Source organism: Callorhinus ursinus, unplaced genomic scaffold (genome assembly GCF_003265705.2).
Source record: "Callorhinus ursinus isolate GAN/ISIS: 27379988/994484 unplaced genomic scaffold, GSC_fseal_2.0 scaffold21, whole genome shotgun sequence".
Lineage (NCBI taxonomy): Eukaryota > Metazoa > Chordata > Mammalia > Carnivora > Otariidae > Callorhinus > Callorhinus ursinus.
In genome coordinates, this window is record NW_027397083.1 from 507670 (window position 1) to 525375 (window position 17706).

The window sequence follows — 17706 nt, forward strand, 5'->3', positions numbered from 1 at the left end:
AGAAGCAAAACAATCCCCTATTCAGCACCAGGACCTCTGCTGGGGGACTTGGGGGGCGGGGCGGGAAGCGGGATGGGAGGAAGAGAGGAGGAAGAAGGGGGGATGGGCAGGAGTACCCTGGTTTGCCTCCATTTCCTTCCTAAATAGCCAGCTTGCTGGGGAGCAAAGAGCACAGGCTTTGGGTCCAACAGTGGAGGCTCTGTCCCTTCCAGCTGTGTGATTAAGCCTCAGTTTCCTCCTCTGCTTGGGCCGGGTAGCGACTTCAAAGGGTGGATTTGAGGATTAAAGGAAGGAATGAATATAAAGCGCTAAAATAACACCTGCCACAGGGCAAGGGCTCAATAAAAGTTGGTTGATTATCATTGTAATTTATTTTCTATTATATGTCTAAGCAGAATGGAGGAGTCATAGGGAAAGTTTAGTTCAGAGGATGTGGTTGTGTGTGTGTGTGTGTGTGTGTGTGTGTGTGAGAGAGAGAGAGAGAGATTATATATAACTCCTTATACAATCTTTATTATTTAGAAGGCACCTAACTCATCCCATATGATCTTCATGGCAATCCTAAGAAACACCTTTTAGAAATGAGGAGATTAAGTTTAGAGAGCCTAAATGACCCTATTTTATATTCTCTCCAGGGTGGCAGGGGCAATGCACTAGTCCAGTGCTCCTCAATGTCCTCAAGAGGCATTTTTTACAACAGTGGGATCAATCTCAGAGATGCTGGAGAGCTGCCGCAGAACTTCTGGAAGCTAGCTGTGGCTCTCCCAGGTTTAGCTCCCCCATGCCTGTCTCTTCCTCTACTCCCAGCAGACAGATGCCCTTTTATCCTCCTGCATTCCCTCACCTACTATTCGCCAGGTCTCCCCCCGCCCCCCGGCCCGAGCTGCCTCCTTTGCCATTTTTACCTATTGAAATTGTCCTCATTCGGGTCCTATGCCATTTGCCACCCATTTCCTGAGATGTTCTCCCAGTCCAGGCCCCCCGCCTCAGGAGGTCTGGGGTGCGTATCTGTGTATGCCTGCCTGGTGTGTACCGGGGCCTCGGCATTCTTCATACGGGCCTTAGGTGGAGGTACCAGATACCACCATCTAGCTCTGTGCCCTAGTGCCTGGGGCGGTGCATGGCACTCACGGAGGCTCCATAAACATGCTGTGATCGACTGAAGTTCGGCTACTTTGGCATTTAATCATTTATCCCATGTTGCTGAGTACTCACTGCTCTGAGGAATTCGGGCCCTGCTCAAATAGCTTACAATCTAAAACCAGACAAGTGTGCGAATGACTATTTATGAAGCAGAATATGCCAGAAGAAGGGGGCCAACAAAATGCACGTGGGCTGAGAAAATTCGCCCACATCCCCTCTGTGCTTAAACCCCTTCCATGACCTCCCCTTAGGTCAGGACCTGACCCTCCCAGCCCCCAGTCTCTGCGGGCCCGCCTCACAGCCTAAGTCGCTCTGCGACTTTGGTGTGACACTGGCCTCTTCGAATCCCCCCCACCCCCATATGTTTCTCCTCTCTGGGCCTTTTCACAAGGCTGGGGCCTCCCCCAAACACTCCGGCATGCCTCTTTGCTGCTCATCCTTCAGAGTCCAGCTCATTTCCTCAAGGAAACCTCTCCAGGCTGCCCTGACCAGATCGGATTCCCACTCCTATTTTTTCTCTTTACAGCATTTGTCTTGATGTGCAGTCACACATTTCTTGGTGTGATTAATCTGGTGAACGTCTGTCTCTCTCCACTGGACTCCCAGTCCTGCAAAGTGGGTATCTGGGGGTTTGCTCATGGTTGTGTTCCCGGTGCCTGACATGTCCTAGGAGCTCCATAAGTACTGACTGAGTGAATGAAGGAATGACGGGTGGGAGAACATTTCCGGAAATGGGATGACAGGTACCATAAGGCTTGAATGAGAAGGACAATTTCAATAGGCGAAAATGGCATCTCAGTAGAAGGGGCTTTGTGAATAGTTGGGGGGACGGGGTGTTAGGGAGCCCTAAGGGGGTACGTGAGGCTAGAAAGGACATCAGTTTGTCAGGAGTAGGGGAAAATACAAGGCAGAGCGGAAGAGGAACCTGGAGAGTTATGTCAGGGCCAAAGCACAGACGGTCTGGAACACCAGGCTGCGACGGGTTTTACTTGTAGGCAACGAGGAGCCAGTGAAGTCTGTGACTCAGAGAAGTGACAGGACCAGAGCTGCTCTGTTAATTCGTTCCACGTGAGAAGTAATGAGGGTCCTGGCAGTGAACGTGAAAAGGAGGTGACAGACTGGAGGGACCCTACAGAGAAGTGGGTAGGACTTGACCTCGAGTAGCTGAATGCTTTCCCAGAGAGGTTCCAGGATCACCTGCTTCCGAATCTCCTGGGGGTACAGATGAGCAACACCTTCTAGAGTACCCACTGGCCGCTAGGAAGAATCATCAGGCTCTCCGGGGCCTGGGCCTAGGAATCTGCATGTGAATAGCCGCCCTGGATTTTCATCATGCACGCTAACTCTAACAGCTGGGCCACATGGTCCATGGGCCTCGACATACTGGGCACCCGAACAAGACTCCGAACGACAGAGTCGAAGAATCCTGAGGTCTTGACGATGGGCAAGTGGTAAAATGGTGGCACGATTTGCAGGCAGAGCAGTGTCATGAGGAAGAGGTGGTTTTTGGAGGGAAAGGCGCTGAGCTCGTTCAGCCCCAGCAGCTTAGTTAGAGACAGAAGGCAGACCTCAGAACCAAAGCTGTGGGACAAAAGAATGTCACTGTGGGATTTCACTTCTCTGGTTATTTTCAGAGACCACCGTAATCTGGAATGTGCTGGCTAGTCCTGGCCTCCTCTAAACGCAGGACCATGAACTAGATGATCTGAGGAATCCATTTAAGTCCTTGGGTGCAGTGACCCAAAGAAAAGGCCTCTAATGGGATAGGAATAAAGAATGTTCATAAACTCAGCAGGGAGAAAGAGAAAATCAGTTTTTCCTGGCAACTCAGACACCTGCATTCCAAAGCACCTGAGATGTTTTGGGCTTCTGGGAAATGGGAGAAACACCTTCCAGGCATGACCCTGTCTCAAGGGCACTTTACAACCGCGCATCACCGTGTCAGAGAAATTCCGGGCCTCTCCAAAGCGCCCCTCAGCCCCACTGGAGTGTCCCAGGAGGCCCCAAAGTCCCGGATGTTCGGCTACTGGGGTATCCCACGTGCCTGGAACAGTGCCTGTGCCAAGTAGGCGCCCCAGAAGTGTTCACCGATGACAGAGTAGAGCGTGGGACACTTGATTTGGCATCTCAGCTCTGCCTTTGATTAGCTATAAAACTTCGAGCAACTTAATCTCTTCCAAATTGTTGCCCTTCCTATAAAATGGGGACAGTAGGTCCTTCCTAAGATCGATGTGAGGATTAAACAAGACAATGTGTGCAAGGGGCCTGGAGCATCCCCCACACTGTCACGACCGCGAGGGCCTCGTGACGCTTGCCTCCTCCACACCTGTGCTCACACAGGGCAGAGTACCCTGTGGGGACCTAAAAATCAGCTTCTGTCAAAACCATTCATCTCTCGCCATCTGACCTTTCTCACCATATTAAAGACATAAAAGAGGCAAAAGTTGCAGAGAAAACTGAGCTGGAAAGGACTCTGCCTTGCACCAGGCCACTCCTAAACAGCATCCTCACTGGTGCAGAGACCAAACCCATTCACCTGCCCAACTGCATGATGACAGGACAGGAACCAGAGGGCTCTCGAGGCTGCTCTTCGCTCCACAGAGAAAAATGAGGCCTGAGCAGCTAAGGGACTTGTCCAAGGTCACACAGGAAGCCGATGAGTCTGGGGTGAGAGCCTGAGTCCTGTTTCCCCACTCCCAGCCTGGGGCTCCCCATGTCCCACTGCTGGAGCCCTGGAGGTGGTGGCAATCAGATGTCCTGGAAGATAGAAGGGGCTGGAATGCTGAAGGACAGCACTCCAGTCACTGCCCTGGGACAGAAAAGGTGAGTCAAAATAAATGACCATAGATGGACGGGACCCAAGCAAGGCTCCGGAAGCAGCCAAGACCATCCCCTCCACTGCCCCATCTCCTCCCTTCTTCCAGGTTCCCTAGCCCAAAACACTCCCAGAGACCAGCACAGCGTGCAAATGAGCTCAAACCCAGAGTCGGTGTGGGGAGCAAGGGCCCAGGGCAAACAAAGGCGACAGAGGGTATCTGTGACCTCCCAGCCATCTCCCTGGAGACAGGGTGGGCGAGGCGGGAGCCCAGGGGAGCCGAGAGTGTGAGGCCTCCCTGAGGCCTCCCTCGCGGCAGGGCAGTCAACTTCTGAAGAAACAGAGCTCCCATGTCAGGAAATGTCCCCACATAGAGGAGGCAACAAAAAAAGAGAGGACTCGCCTCTAGGCAGGGGACTTCCAGCTCTCCTTTGTTTGTGGGGATGTTTCTGGTTCCCAGCTTCAAACTGTGGCTTGGGGATGGCGGGTAATTTAATTAAACATTGCCAGGGCTTGGCTGGGGTTGCCTGGGCGCCTGCAGTATAAAGTTCCTACCCTGTCATGGCCTCATCAATGAGCTATATTGAGAGGAACTGAGTGTCTGTTGGCAGAGAAGGGGGAGGAGGGGGCTCCGAGCCCAGAAACCCAGAGATTCTATTCTGCTTTGATAAGCTCCTTGACAGCCCGGCATTCCTGGGAATTCAGCCCAGTGCCTTCGGCATCCAGCACAGGGCCTGGCACTAGGAGAAAGGCGCTCAGTACCCGCTCACCCACTGACCACTAACTAGAATGAGTGGATGAAATCTTAAAGCGGTCTGATCGCCTCTAAGACAGACTCGAATGTAAAACAGATCCCGAGGCAGTCTTTAAAATGATGCAGGGCTAGCTCTCTGCCTCCAGTCTCCAGTCTGAGGAGCCACCAGGCCGTAGTCAGCCTGTCCTCAGGGAAGGGTGGTCAGACCTGGGGCAGGCGGGATATAGATTCCCTCCCTCGACCCCGTTTTCTCTGTAAATTCACCTCTGTCGAAAGGGCACGCTTCATCTCTGTCTTAGACACCCCTAAACACTGACTAAACTTCACTCTCTCCCAAATGTGGGACAGCGGCTGGGACCTTTATGTCACCAGAGTGTTTCTCCATATGTTGCAGAGATTTAGTCTGAAACAGAAAAGCTAACACCTGCCTGTTTCTTCTGAGCAGGACTGGAATGCCCGGTCAGGTGTCTTAACTGCTCGTCCTCCCTGGTCCCACCTCCAGGGCTCAGCAACCCTCCCCCCCCCTCCTCCCCCCCCACCCCCCCCCCCCCCCCCCCTTCCCCCACTGCCCCACTATATTCTCCCCCCCCCCCCCCCCCACTTTAACCCCCTTCTCAAACTCCCCCCATTCCCCCCCCCCTCCCCCCCACCCCGTCTCTCTCAGCTCCACCACCCTCCCTTTCCCACTAGGGTTTAAGCCCCTCCAGATGCTAACACTTCTGGAATTCTTCCCCCCAGAAAGCTTTACTCAGTTGGCCAGTATCTGCAAAGTCCCTGGCAAAGAGGCTTTTGGGAGTTATGACTAAAGATGGGGACACAAGGGTGGAAAGACGCCCCTTTCCCATGACAATCCTCATTAGCACACAGGATGTGGGGGCTTTCCAAGGAGGCTGGATGCCCTGCTCAAGCAGCTGTTCGTCGATCCTCTGGGACTCCCCGGGTCATCTTCTCTAGCCCCTCCCCACCACACCTGCTTCTCCAGGCTCCAGGGTCACCCTCTCGGGAAAGCGCCGCCAGAATTCCAGAAACAACCTCCCACCCCTGTGAAGAGACTACGGGAGAGGCAGACCGGTCCCAGGTCCTCAATTAAGCCTGGACACCCTGAGCTGAGCAAAGACAAGCCGCTCTGCCCTGACGGTGCCCACCCCCCACCTCTCCCTGCAGCCTTTCCGCCTTGCTCTGACCTGGAAAACAAGGAAGCGGGATTGTGGTGGCCACAGTGGCAACTTGATTCTCATAAAAAGACAGGGGTTTAGTGCTGGGGACAGTTTCAGAAGGAAGCTTGGGGACCCTTTCTCCTTAGGAATCCACCTCCTCCTCCTCCTCCGCGGACAAAGAGAGCGGCTTTCCTGCCAGGCATTCCGGAGCCGCACCCCCCCCCCCCTCACATCTGCTCTGGCCTGTTGCTTCGGCACTGGCCAACGCCACAGCATCCAGGGCGTGCCATGCCCTGGAAGCCCCTAGCTCCAGGCTCCCCTCCCAGGGCGACCACCCTTCCCATGCTAGAGCACCGCCAATGCCCCCACGGAATCCCTTCTTCCCTCCCCCGGGTCCCACCCTGAGGACCCAGCTGTGAGAAGGCATCCCACACGGAAGGGGCGGAGGCAGGAAGGTGGGTGACAAGGGGGACGTGTGTCAGTCCCAAGGGTGCCTGAGGCAAAGCAGGGCCAGCCAAGGTGTGAGGATGAGAGCAGGAAGCCTTTCCCAGCGGCCGGGATTGCTTATGGGCTGGGCGGGTCCTCGAATTTCTACATGGCAGAACTTGGGGCCACCGAGCGCTTAAAAGGGGGCGCGGAAGGGGGGTTTTTAGGGGCTCGCTGGAAGCTCCATTTGCATATCCAGGGCACTGATATTACTTGCATGGACATTTATTGCAGAGGGATCTTAGGATGGTGGGGAGTAAAGCGCCGCCTCCACAACCACCTCCCGGTGACACACTGCACGGACTTGCGGACTGGGTGGGTCCCGGTGGGCTCTTGAGGCGGGAGATCCCAGGGCAGGGAGGGGAGGCGGGCGCGGGCGGGGCAGGGGCGCCGGCTCACCCGTGTCCTGGCGGAACTGGTTCATGGACTGCAGGTCGATGATGTAGGGCGCGAGACGGCTGTCCACCTGGCCCAGCACCACGCTGCCCCCGGCGCGGGGACCGGCGCGGACCACAGCCTCAATGTGGTGGCTCACGGCCGGGCTGTAGGGACGCCAGCGGCCGTGCTCGTTCAGCCATTCCCAGACCACCACGGCCGAGGCCAGGAGCATGGCGAGCCCCGGGCTGCGGCGGCGGCGGCGGCGGCGGCGGCGGCGGCGCTGCGCTGCCTGCCTCCCGGGCCCCGCGCGCCGGTCCTCCTCCGCTTCCTCCTGCGCCGCCGCCCGCGGGCCTCGGCCGCGCCCCCCGCGCCGCGCCCCGCCGCCCCCGGCAGCCTCAGCTCCGGCCCATGGGCCGCTCCCCAGCCGCGCATCCACCGGGGCCCGGACACCCGGGCCGCCCGGCTCCGACCGTGCGCCGCCGCCGGGGTCCGCCGCTGCCGCCGCTGCTGCCGCTGCTCCGTGGGGTCCAGCGGCTTCATGCAAATGCCCGGCTCTCCGCAGACAGGCCCCCGCCTTGCAAAGCCCCGGCGGGCGCGCGGCCGGAGCGCGGGCGGTCGGAGCTGGGCGGACCGCGAGGCGAGCCCGGAGCCCTCGCACCAGTTGCGCCTCGGGCTCTGCAGACGCCGGGGTGGGATCTCGCCGCGCGCTCGCGCTCGGAAAGGCACGCCGGGCTCCCCTCCCCGCCCGCCCCTCCCTGCCCACCCTGTGGCCGCGCGGACGCTGTCGCCGCCTCGGCGAGAGCTCCCCCTCCCTGCGGCTCTGCTCAGTCGCTTCCAGAATGAAGCGCCCCTCCCGAGCTGGGCGCTAAGGCAAACCCGCGCCTGCGGGGGTTTCCCCCGTCCCCAGGCGCCCCAAAGCGACAGGCCATGACGCGGCCCCGGGACCGCAGCTGTCGCCCGCCACCGCCTTGCAGCCTCCCTCCCAGAAATGGAATTTTCTTTCTTTCTTTTTTTAATTCAGCGTGATCGGTGTCCGCGGCGCCAGGTCTCCGGCTCGCGCACGCACTCACACTCACACTCTCGTACACACGCGCCCCGCGCCCCCACGCCCTCCTCGCTCTGGCTCCTATTACCTCATCTTCGCTCGCATCCTTAGCTGTCCGTCAAGGAGGCGGAGCCACGCCCCTGACCGCCGGGCCGGTGCCCCAGAGCTCGCACGCCCCCTGCTGGCCCGGGGCGACGCGCGTTTGGGCCAATGGCCACACAACTACGGCTCGACTCTAACCTTTGCTAGCGAGACCCAGTGCAAAAGGGATGAAGCAATTTGGTGGATGATGGGTCTGTGTCGTCCATGTGGAGTGCAAATGTGTTTTTCTTAGCCTGCTTCAATACTACTATAGTCCAGAAGATACAGGCTAACTGGATTTATTCTGCAGGGTTTCTATGAACGAAATAATGAGACACTAGGACAAACACAAGCTAGACTTGGTTATTTTCGCCGTCACTAGTTAGCATGGAAAATAATCTGGAAGGGCAGATTAACATCAAGATTTAGTGTTAATTTTGCCAGAGAACACAGACTTCGTTTTGTTGAGGTCGCAACCACACACATGAATTCATATGATGAGGATGATGCAGGATAGGATATAGAAAAATAAAAACAGTATATGTGTTAGGGACTGGGATCTCTTTGAAATAATCGTTTTCTCTCATAATATCATAACCTTTTTTGTTGTGAAAGATTTACTTTCCCACAGGCATCCTTTCTTCTGTTGTTAGTACTGCCCATATCTTCTTCATCCCTCTGACCTTGCCTTCCCCCTCACGGGGTTCTAAACAAAAAGCAAAAGAAAAATATCAGAAATGTTCTTCTTCCAGCCTCCAAAAAGCGCTAGGATCGTGGCTACCTCGGAGCTTTGTTCCTAATGGTGCCCTTGCCCAATAGTCTCCCTAGCATGACTTCTAAAGATTCCAGTTAGTATCTCCCAAAGGCCAGCCTCTCAACCCGATTCAATCAATACCTTCATTAAAACATCAAATTTCAGGGTTTGAAGGACAAAGGGGAAAGGAGTAAAGGAGATCTCAATTTATCCTACCAAGAGCCGTTATTATTCTTATTTTTCAAATGATGAGACTTAGGGAATTTAAACAATTTGCTCTAGGTCACATATTTAGCCAAAGGCGAAATTGGTATTCAAAACTTGGTTGGGCAACCCCCCACCAAAAAAAAAAAAAATGCATACTCCATCCATGACAAGGAGGTGGTGCAGTAAGAAATAAGTTATGTGGCAATGTGAAAGAGCCTCAGTGTGAAACAAGGGAAGGCAGAACACGAGGAAAAGGTATTTTGCAAGAACAAAAGTCGAAGTAAAGAAAAGGTGATCTAGAGCTTTACTGAGCTATTTTTATTTCCAATCGTAAGACCAAGAGTATAAAGACTCTGGAAGATTTCTTGTGGTCTGGGTAAGTATCCAGAACTGTCAGTATTGCTTTAAGGAATGCTGGAAGTACCAGGGAGAAAACAGAGTCTGACCAGCTCAAGCAGAAATTCTCAAGCAGAAAATGCCTAAACCAGATGAGAGGGCTGTGAACAAATGTTAGACCGGCCATTTGAAAGATGAATAGGAAGTAGGAAGAAGCTGGCTCTTACCTATGTCCAGCTTGATTCTGTGTCTGGTCTTCTTGCACCTGCCATGTGAAAGATGGCAGTGTGTTACAAGAGAACAAAAACGCCTAATGACACAAGAGAGGGTTTGAATATAGCCTGATTCACTTGTACGAAGAAGTGAATATATAGATGACTTGACATTAGTCATTAATTACAGTTATAGGATATGTGTATTTGTGATAAGCTATGATGAGTTATAATTTATAACAACCCACTTGGCAATCATAATTTATAATTATGTGTCAACAATAAGAGTAATGTATTCATTTATACATTTCTCAGATCTCCCAAGACAATCTAATTTCAAATAATCCATACCATAAACCCCTGAAAACCTCAGACATTTTATTATAGTATCCAAACTATGTCTCCCTAATTGCCTCCTGTTCCCAAGTGGCATACTAATCTTTAACCAAGTGAGGTGCCCAATTTGTAATTTGGAATATGGCAGCTATAATAAAACCTCACTAATTGGGACTGATGGGAATGAAGCCAGTCTGAATTGTTTAAAGGTATAATCTGATGATACTCCAAAAAGTGCCATCATAACTTAACACTAAATTTCAATGAAAAAGGCATTCTCTTTTTCTGTGGAATGTTCATTTTTCCCAGTTACCTATTGCTCTTATCAACTACCCTAAAATTAGTGGCTGAAAACAGCAACGAACGTTTATTTTGCACATGAATCTGCAATTTGGTGAGGGCTTAACGAGGACAGCTAGTCTCTGCTCCACATGTAGCTCAAGGCAGCTTGAGGGATGGCTGGGGGCTGGAATCATGTGCAGGCTTGCTCACTCACATCTAGTGCCTGATGCTGGCTGTCATCTGGGAATTCAGTTACGGCTATCCGCCCAATCACCTACACATGGCCTATGTTGCTGATTGGCTTCTTCACAGCATAGAGGTTGGGTTCCAAATGAGTATGACCCAACAGAAAGAGCCAGACAGAAGTTGCATTGCCTTCTCTCTAAGTTTTTTATTTTTAAATAATTGTAGATTCACAGGTAGTTGTAAGAATTCAGACAGCTCCCATGCATCTTTTTGCCTCGTATTACCCAACGGTAACATATTAAAAACCTATACTTAAAAAAGCATCGTACATGGGGTGCCTGGCTGACTCAGTCGGTAGAGCGTTTGACTTGATGCCAGGGTTTTAAGTTGGAGCCCCACGTTGGGTATAGAGATTACTTAAAAATAATAACATCTTTAAAAAAAGTATTAAACCATATCACTACTAATATTGATACAGTCAAGATACAGAATAGTTATAATTCTGCTCCCTTATTGGTACAATATCATTGTATCATATATTATATAATGTATACAAAATATATACTTTGTCTACAAGTGTATACAATACACATTTCTATTACCACAAGGCTCCACTATATGGCCCTTTTATAGCTACAACCAATCTTCCCCCTACCATGCTGTCCTGAGCCCCTAGCAATCACTAATATATTACCAAATCTATAATTTTTTCATTTCAGGAATGTTATGTAAATGGAATCACAGACTACATAACCTCTGGGGACTAGTTTTTCCTACTCAGCATAATTCTCTAAAGATTCATCCGGATTGTTGTGTATATCAAGGGTTTGTTCCTTTTTATTGCTAAATAGTATTCCATAAAACAAATGTACCATATTGCTCACCCACTGCAGACATACAGTTGTTTCTAGTTTGGGCTATTATGAATAAAGCTGCTATGAACATTCATATACCAGTTTTTGCATGAACATAAAGTTTTCATTTCATTTCTTCGTGATAAACACTCAGGAGTACAATTGCAAAGTCATATGCTTAGTTTTTTTTTTTTGGCATCTGTGTATCCTTTTTAATGAAATGTTTGTTCATGTCTTTTGCCACTAATTTTTGTTAGTGTTGAAACTTGAGAGTTGTTTATATATCTAGTTAATAACCTTCTGGTGGATATGTGGTTTGTAAATATTTTCTCTCAATGTGTAGCTTGCCTTTTCACCCTTTTTGTGGGGTCTTTCACAAAGCAAACATTTTTAATTTTGATGAAGTCCAACTTACCATACTTTCCTTCTATGGTTTCTATTTTCTATGTCAATTCTAGGAATTCTTTGGCTAGTCCTAGGATTTGAGTATTTTCTTCTGGAAGGTTTTTTTTTTTTTTTTTTAGATTTTATTTATTTATTTGAGAGAGGGAGAGACAGGATGAGAGGGGAGAGGGTCAGAGGCAGAAGCAGGCTCCCTGCTGAGCTCGGAGCCTAAGGCAGGACTTGATCCTGGGACTCCGGGATCATGACCTGAGCTGAAGGCAGTCGCTTAACCAACTGAGCCACCCAGGTGCCCCTCTCCTGGAAATTTTTATAGTTTTACAATTTGTGTTTAAAATCTATGATCCATTTTGAGTTAATTTTTGTATGAGAATGAAGTTTAGCTTGAATTTCTTATTTCTTCCTCCTTCCTTCCTCCCTTCCTCCCTCCCTCCCTTCCTTTCTTTTCTTTTTTTTGCCTATGGATGTTGAATTGTTTCAGCACCATTTGTTGAAAAGGCTATCCTCCCTTCTTTGAATTGTTTTTCTATCTTTCTCAAAAATCAGTTGGGCAGGGCGCCTGGGTGGCTTCGATGGTTAAGCATCTGCCTTCAGCTCAGGTCATGATCCCAGAGTCCTGGGATCGAGTCCCGTGTCGGGCTCCCTGCTCCTTGGGAGACTGCTTCTCCCTCTGCCTCTCTCTCTCTCATGAATGAATAAATAAAATCTTAAAAAAAAAATCAGTTGGGCATATTTATGTGGCTCTGTTTGTGCTTTCTCTGTTCTGTTCCATAGGTGTATCTGTCTGTCTTTCCACCAGTGCCACAGTGTTGATGAATAAGCTGTATGATGTCTTGTTTTAAATTAAGTAGACTGGTTCCTCCCACTTCATTCTTCTCTTTCAAAATTGTTTTAGTTGTTCCAGTTCTTTTGATTTCCATATAAATATTAGAATAATCTTGTCTATATGGGCAAAAATATGTGCTGGGATTTTTTAAGGAATTGCACTGAAACCATATATCAGTCTGGGGAGAACTGACATCATTTCACTATGCTGAGTCGTCAAACCCAGGAACACAATATGCTTCTCTACCTAGATCTTTGATTTGTTTTGTTAGTGTTTTGTAGCTTTCAGCACACATATACAGTACATGTTTTGTTAAACTTATGCCCAAGTATTTTGTTTTGGGGAGGAGTGCATGTAAGTGGCATTGTATTTTTCATTTTATTGTCCACATGTTTGTTGCTATATAGAAATACAATGGATTTTTGTACGTTTACCTGGTATCTTGTGACCTTTCATGAGTCCAAGTGTAGGTCTATGAGTTTTTTTGCGGATTCCTTGGAATTTTCCACACTGTCCGAAAATGGGACTATTTTATTTCCTCCTTTCTGATCTTTATGCTTTTTGTTTCCCTTTCTTACCATATTATAATTCTTAGAATTTCCAGTGTTATGTTGAATATGGTAGTGAGAATGGGCATTCTTGCGCCTTGTTCCTGATCATAGGTAGATAGCATTTAGTCTTTCATTGTTAAATATATCAGTTGTACGTCTTTCTTTCTCTCTCTCTCTCTCTCTCTTTCTTTTTTTCAAGAGAGGGAGGTGGAAGGGGCAGAGGGAGAGAGAGACTCTTAGGCAGACTCCACGCCCAGTGCGGAGCCCAAGTGGGGGGGGCTCGATCTCACGACCATAAGATCACAAACAGAGCCAAAATCAAGCAAGAGTCCCATGCTTAACCAACTGAGCCACCCAGGTGCTCCAGTAGTTGTTTATTTCAAATGTTCTTTATCAAGTTCTCCTCTATTCCTATTTTTCTGAGACTTTTTTGTCACAAACATTTATTGAGTTTTATCAAATCTTTTTTCTGCATCGATTGATATGTTCATGTGATTTTTCTTCCATAGTCTGTTAATATGGTAGATTGCATTAATTGGTTTTCAAATATTGAACCAGATTTATATCCTTGAAATAAACTCCACTTAGTCATGGTAAGTAATGCTTTTAATATATTGCTGGATTCTAACTGTTAATATTTTGAGGCTTTGGGGGTATAAAATTATGGAAAATATTGGTTTGCAGTTCTCTCTCTCTCTCTCTCTCTCTACTATCTTTGTATAGTTTTGATATCAGGATAATAGCAGCTATATAAAATGAAGCATTCTACCCTCTTTTACTTTCTGGAAAATATTGTATAGTATTGATACTAATTCTTCTTTAAAAGTTTGGTAGAATTCTCTAGTTCATTAGAAAACTGTATTATGTTTTAAATTTCAAATTTCAATTGTTCATTGCTGATGTATAAGAAAGCAACCGACTTCCATATAGTAACTGTGTGTCTTGCAACCTTGTTATCATTGCTTATTAGCTCCAGGAGATTTTGTTGTTGATGATTCTTTGGGATTTTATACATAGTATATAGACAATCATGTCATCTGTGAATAAAGGTAATTCTATTCTTTTTTTCCCAATTAGTATCACTTTTGTATCTTTTTCTTGTCAAATTGCATTAGGTAGGACTTCCCGTATGATGCTGAAGAGGTGAGAGCAGACATCCTTGCCTTATTTCTGATCTTAGCAGGGAAGCATCAAGTTTCTCACCATGAATTATGTTAGCTGTAGGTTTTTGTAGATGTTCTTTATCAACCTGAGGGAGTTCTCCACTATTCCTACTTTGCTGAGAGATTTTATAAATGGGCATTGGAATTTCTCAAATGCTTTTTTGAATCTATTGATGTGATCATATCATTTTTCTTCTTTACCCTGCTGATGTCATTACATCAATAATCAATTAATTTTTTCAGGTTGAACCAGCCTTGCATGCTTTGAATAAATCTCACTCTTCTGCTGATTTTAATCTGTTTTTCACTGTAATACACCATAACCATGAACATAACAGTTTTCTGACTTCTAGGGATCTTTTATAAAATTACTGAACCTAAAAGGTGGTCTTTGTGACCTCCTGAACTTGTGCCCTGTCACAGTTTTGGCCAACAGGGAGCTCAGAAGCTAACATGGCCAATTAAAGATGCCCCACATTTGCCCTGTGCCATGGAATTTAACATATTCACAGGTTCCTGGAATTGGGATGTGGCTGTTCTTGTAGAGATGCTCTCCCCATTGCCCATGCAACTCACTTGTGATCTTTTGTCCTGCTCATACGTCCTGGGTGTACCACTTTCATCTTACAAGAGACAGCCTTTGGCCACACCTGACATTATGACTTGGGAAATCTGAAGGAACTCACCACATAATGGACAATTCTGGATGCGTAGTCACTTGATGTCTCAAGATCAGATGTTCCACCTTTAACAGGGCCCAGTAGCACACCAGGAGTTGCTATGCAAAAGGCATACAATTCTCCACTGCAAATGACATGATCTTGCTGCAAAACCCCAGGCGTCTGTATTGTGATTCCCCCACTTGGGTTCAGTTCACCATAAACTCCACATGGTATCTCTGCCCTCAGCTGACATTTGTAATATCAGGCTCAGCTAGGCGGCACCATCCAAATAACAGCACTGTTTTTGTTTTTTCACTATAGCCAAGGTCTTCAGAAACTTTTTCTAATCTGAGCTTCATGTAGAGCCAGCAGCCTATTTTGTCACCCTTGTAAATGGGCTAAAGCGGTATACGCAGGTGTGGAATATGCTACCTTCAGAAACCAAAGAGGCAGTGTACCTCCTTCATAGTGAGGTACACAAGACTCAATAATTTATCTCTTGCTTTGGATGAGATGTCCTGGCACATCCCTGGTTTAGTGGGCTCCTGATTCTTCATAGAGTCGATCTCCTATCATTTGAAATGTGTGTCTACCATGACCTCTGATGTACTGGCTACTTCTTGCTCCTCTGGCCTGATTAGCATGATGTCATTGACAGAGTGGATTGATGTGATGGTCCTGCAGGAAGTACAAATAGTCCAGACTTTTTATATCTATATTGTATCAAAAGAAGAAAGTGTTAATATAGTCTCGGGCAAAACTAAAAAAATATGTACTATCGTCTGTTCCATTGAGCTGCTTATGATCCTTTTTCCTGATGGTGAAAGAAAAGAACACGTTAATTCGGTCAATGGTCACACGCAGTGTACCTGGGGCAGTGCTAATTTGCTCTGGCAAAAATACCACACTGTGATATCACAGATGTGGTACACTGGCCTACCACTTGGTTTGACTTTGCAGAAGTCAACGGCTGTTCTTCAGACTTACTAGTTTTCTGCAGGGGTCAACTAATAAATTATATGCATATGTGACAGAGACCACTTTTCCTATATTCTTTAGATCCTTAAGGATTGCACTAATTTATATTCATGTCCTCCCCTGCTTAAGGCAATGAAAAGTGGGGGCGGAGTTCTCTAAAGAATTATATAGTGTTGATGAGATAAAAACTGGACTTCAGGATTTGAAAAGGGACATGGCAATAGGAAACATCCCTAGCTCTCAGGACTAACTTCTGGAAATGGAGCAGACCAGAGGTCGACAGCTGTCTGTGACTCAGTCTCAAGTCAGTTTTGTCCCTGACTGAATTAAGGTGATCTGATTGTATTCTATCAGAAGATAGGGAATCTCCCGCCCTGGAGGAAAACAACAAAATCCAGGTGTTGGTGCAGGTGATAAAGCAATTGCCACCTTTTCATGTAAAATGCAAGAATGATGCCAGAGCCAGGCTGGCTGAGCTCCTGAATGTACATACCGTTTGTATTTGACTACCAAGGTTGGAGCCTTCGTTTGTCAGTAAATGAGTCCGAGTCGAACTACCCTAAGAGGGACATGCCAGGTGGAAGAGACCTCCTCAGGTCCGGAGGTCAGTTTCAACAGGGCTTAGCAACAGGTCAATGGCGGCCTTTGTTTAGAAGGGGTGCGCTATTGCTGCATCCAGCAGGTGGCGACGTTGTACCAGGAAATGGCCTCCCTCAGCGCCCCAGCGGCCTTTCCGTTCTTAACCCAAACCGGGATTTTCCCTTCTTCTTTGGAAGTTCTGTATTATTTTTGCTGGAATCGTCAAAGCGGGCAGGGAAATGGTTTGGGGACAAACCAATATGAAGCAGTTCCTCCAGAGGAGAATGCCCCGTGGCACTTAGGAGATGGGGTAAGTTCAGGGATACAGCACATCAACTCCCTAACAGCAATCCATTGAATCCACCCAAAGCAACCATCCACAGGATCACTTCAGTTTTCCTCCCCCACCTTAAACTTTCCTAAACCCCATTACTTGATTTAGAGTGTCTTTCCTCCTATTCAAGTGCAATGCAAATCAAGGGCTCCATCCAAGAGCCCAGGAAAGTTCAGGGTGGTGGGGTAAGGTTGCGGAAGGGGGGTGGGAAGGGAGGGCACTAAGCCCCAGAGCTAGTTCCTCTCCGTGTACCTCTCAGTGTGTGGTGAGCACCAAGGCCCAGGGACCCCTTTCTGCCCTTACTCAAGTTCCCCCAGCTCCGTCCCTCAGTCCTTGGGGCTTTCCAACACTCCTGTGCCTGAACCTTTTCCTCTTCTGGGACAAGGTATTCTGGAGATTTGGCCATAAGTTTGGGTCCTCCCTCCTGTATTTACACAAGCATATATGGTCTTTGGACCCCCTTGGGGACAGGGTGATCTCAGCTTCATCTCTAATTGTCTTTCTCCAAAAGCAGCTGAGGTTTTGGTAGAGAGGAAGGAGGGCAACAGGGGTGAGGAGAGAGAGGAAAATCACTACATGCTTTTATTTTTGGTTTTGGGTAGCTGGTGGTGGATTGGGGTCGACCAAATGAACATTTAATGTTTTAGTTGTCCCAATGCTAGTTGCAGTGAGCACCGTGGACAGAGTCCAGAGGTTTGGTGGAAGCCAGGAAAGAACTGGAGAGAACTGGGGGCTTAGGAAACAAGTGACAAAGTGGTTCTTGCTGAGTGAGATGTGAGGGAGAGGTGAATCCAAAGGAGACACTGGCTCTGAAATGGGCTACAGCCCGGAGGGAAGCTGATCTGCTCACTCAGTGCTATTTTTCCTCCTTCCTTTGGACCATCACCCCTACTGTCCCATCCAGGGCTTTTCAGATCTGCACATCTTCCTTTTCTTCTTCTCCCTGACTCCACCCCCCCCAAAGCTTTCTTTCTAGGATGTGTTAAACCTCTCTCTCCTTTCCCTGGTAAGGACCCCTGTCATTGGATTTAGGGCCCACCCTAAATCCAGGATTGTCTCACCTAGAGATCCTCAACTTAACTCAACATCTGCAGACTCTAATTTCCAAAGAAGTCACATCCATATTCACAGGTACTAGTGGTTAGGACTTGGACATATCTTTTTGGAAAACACAGTTCAAGCACC

At 48.3% G+C, this 17706-nt stretch overlaps 1 protein-coding gene across 5 annotated transcripts in view; it reads right to left on the reverse strand.

Annotated features, from left to right (window-relative positions):
• DTX4 (deltex E3 ubiquitin ligase 4) overlaps positions 1 to 7890 on the reverse strand; it is a 36688-nt gene extending 28798 nt beyond the window's left edge. For 4 of the 5 annotated variants that reach the window (XR_012381800.1, XR_012381799.1, XR_012381798.1 and 1 more), the window contains exon 1: positions 6755 to 7087. Coding sequence is in view for 1 of the 5 variants with exons in the window: in XM_025879480.2 (XP_025735265.2) it covers positions 6755 to 6965 (211 nt within the window). In the remaining 4 variants the exon portion in view is untranslated. Of the gene's footprint in view, positions 1 to 6754; positions 7088 to 7866 lie in introns of those variants that run through there. The other variant, XM_025879481.2, reaches the window with a different exon arrangement.
• Positions 7891 to 17706: the final 9816 nt, after the last annotated feature.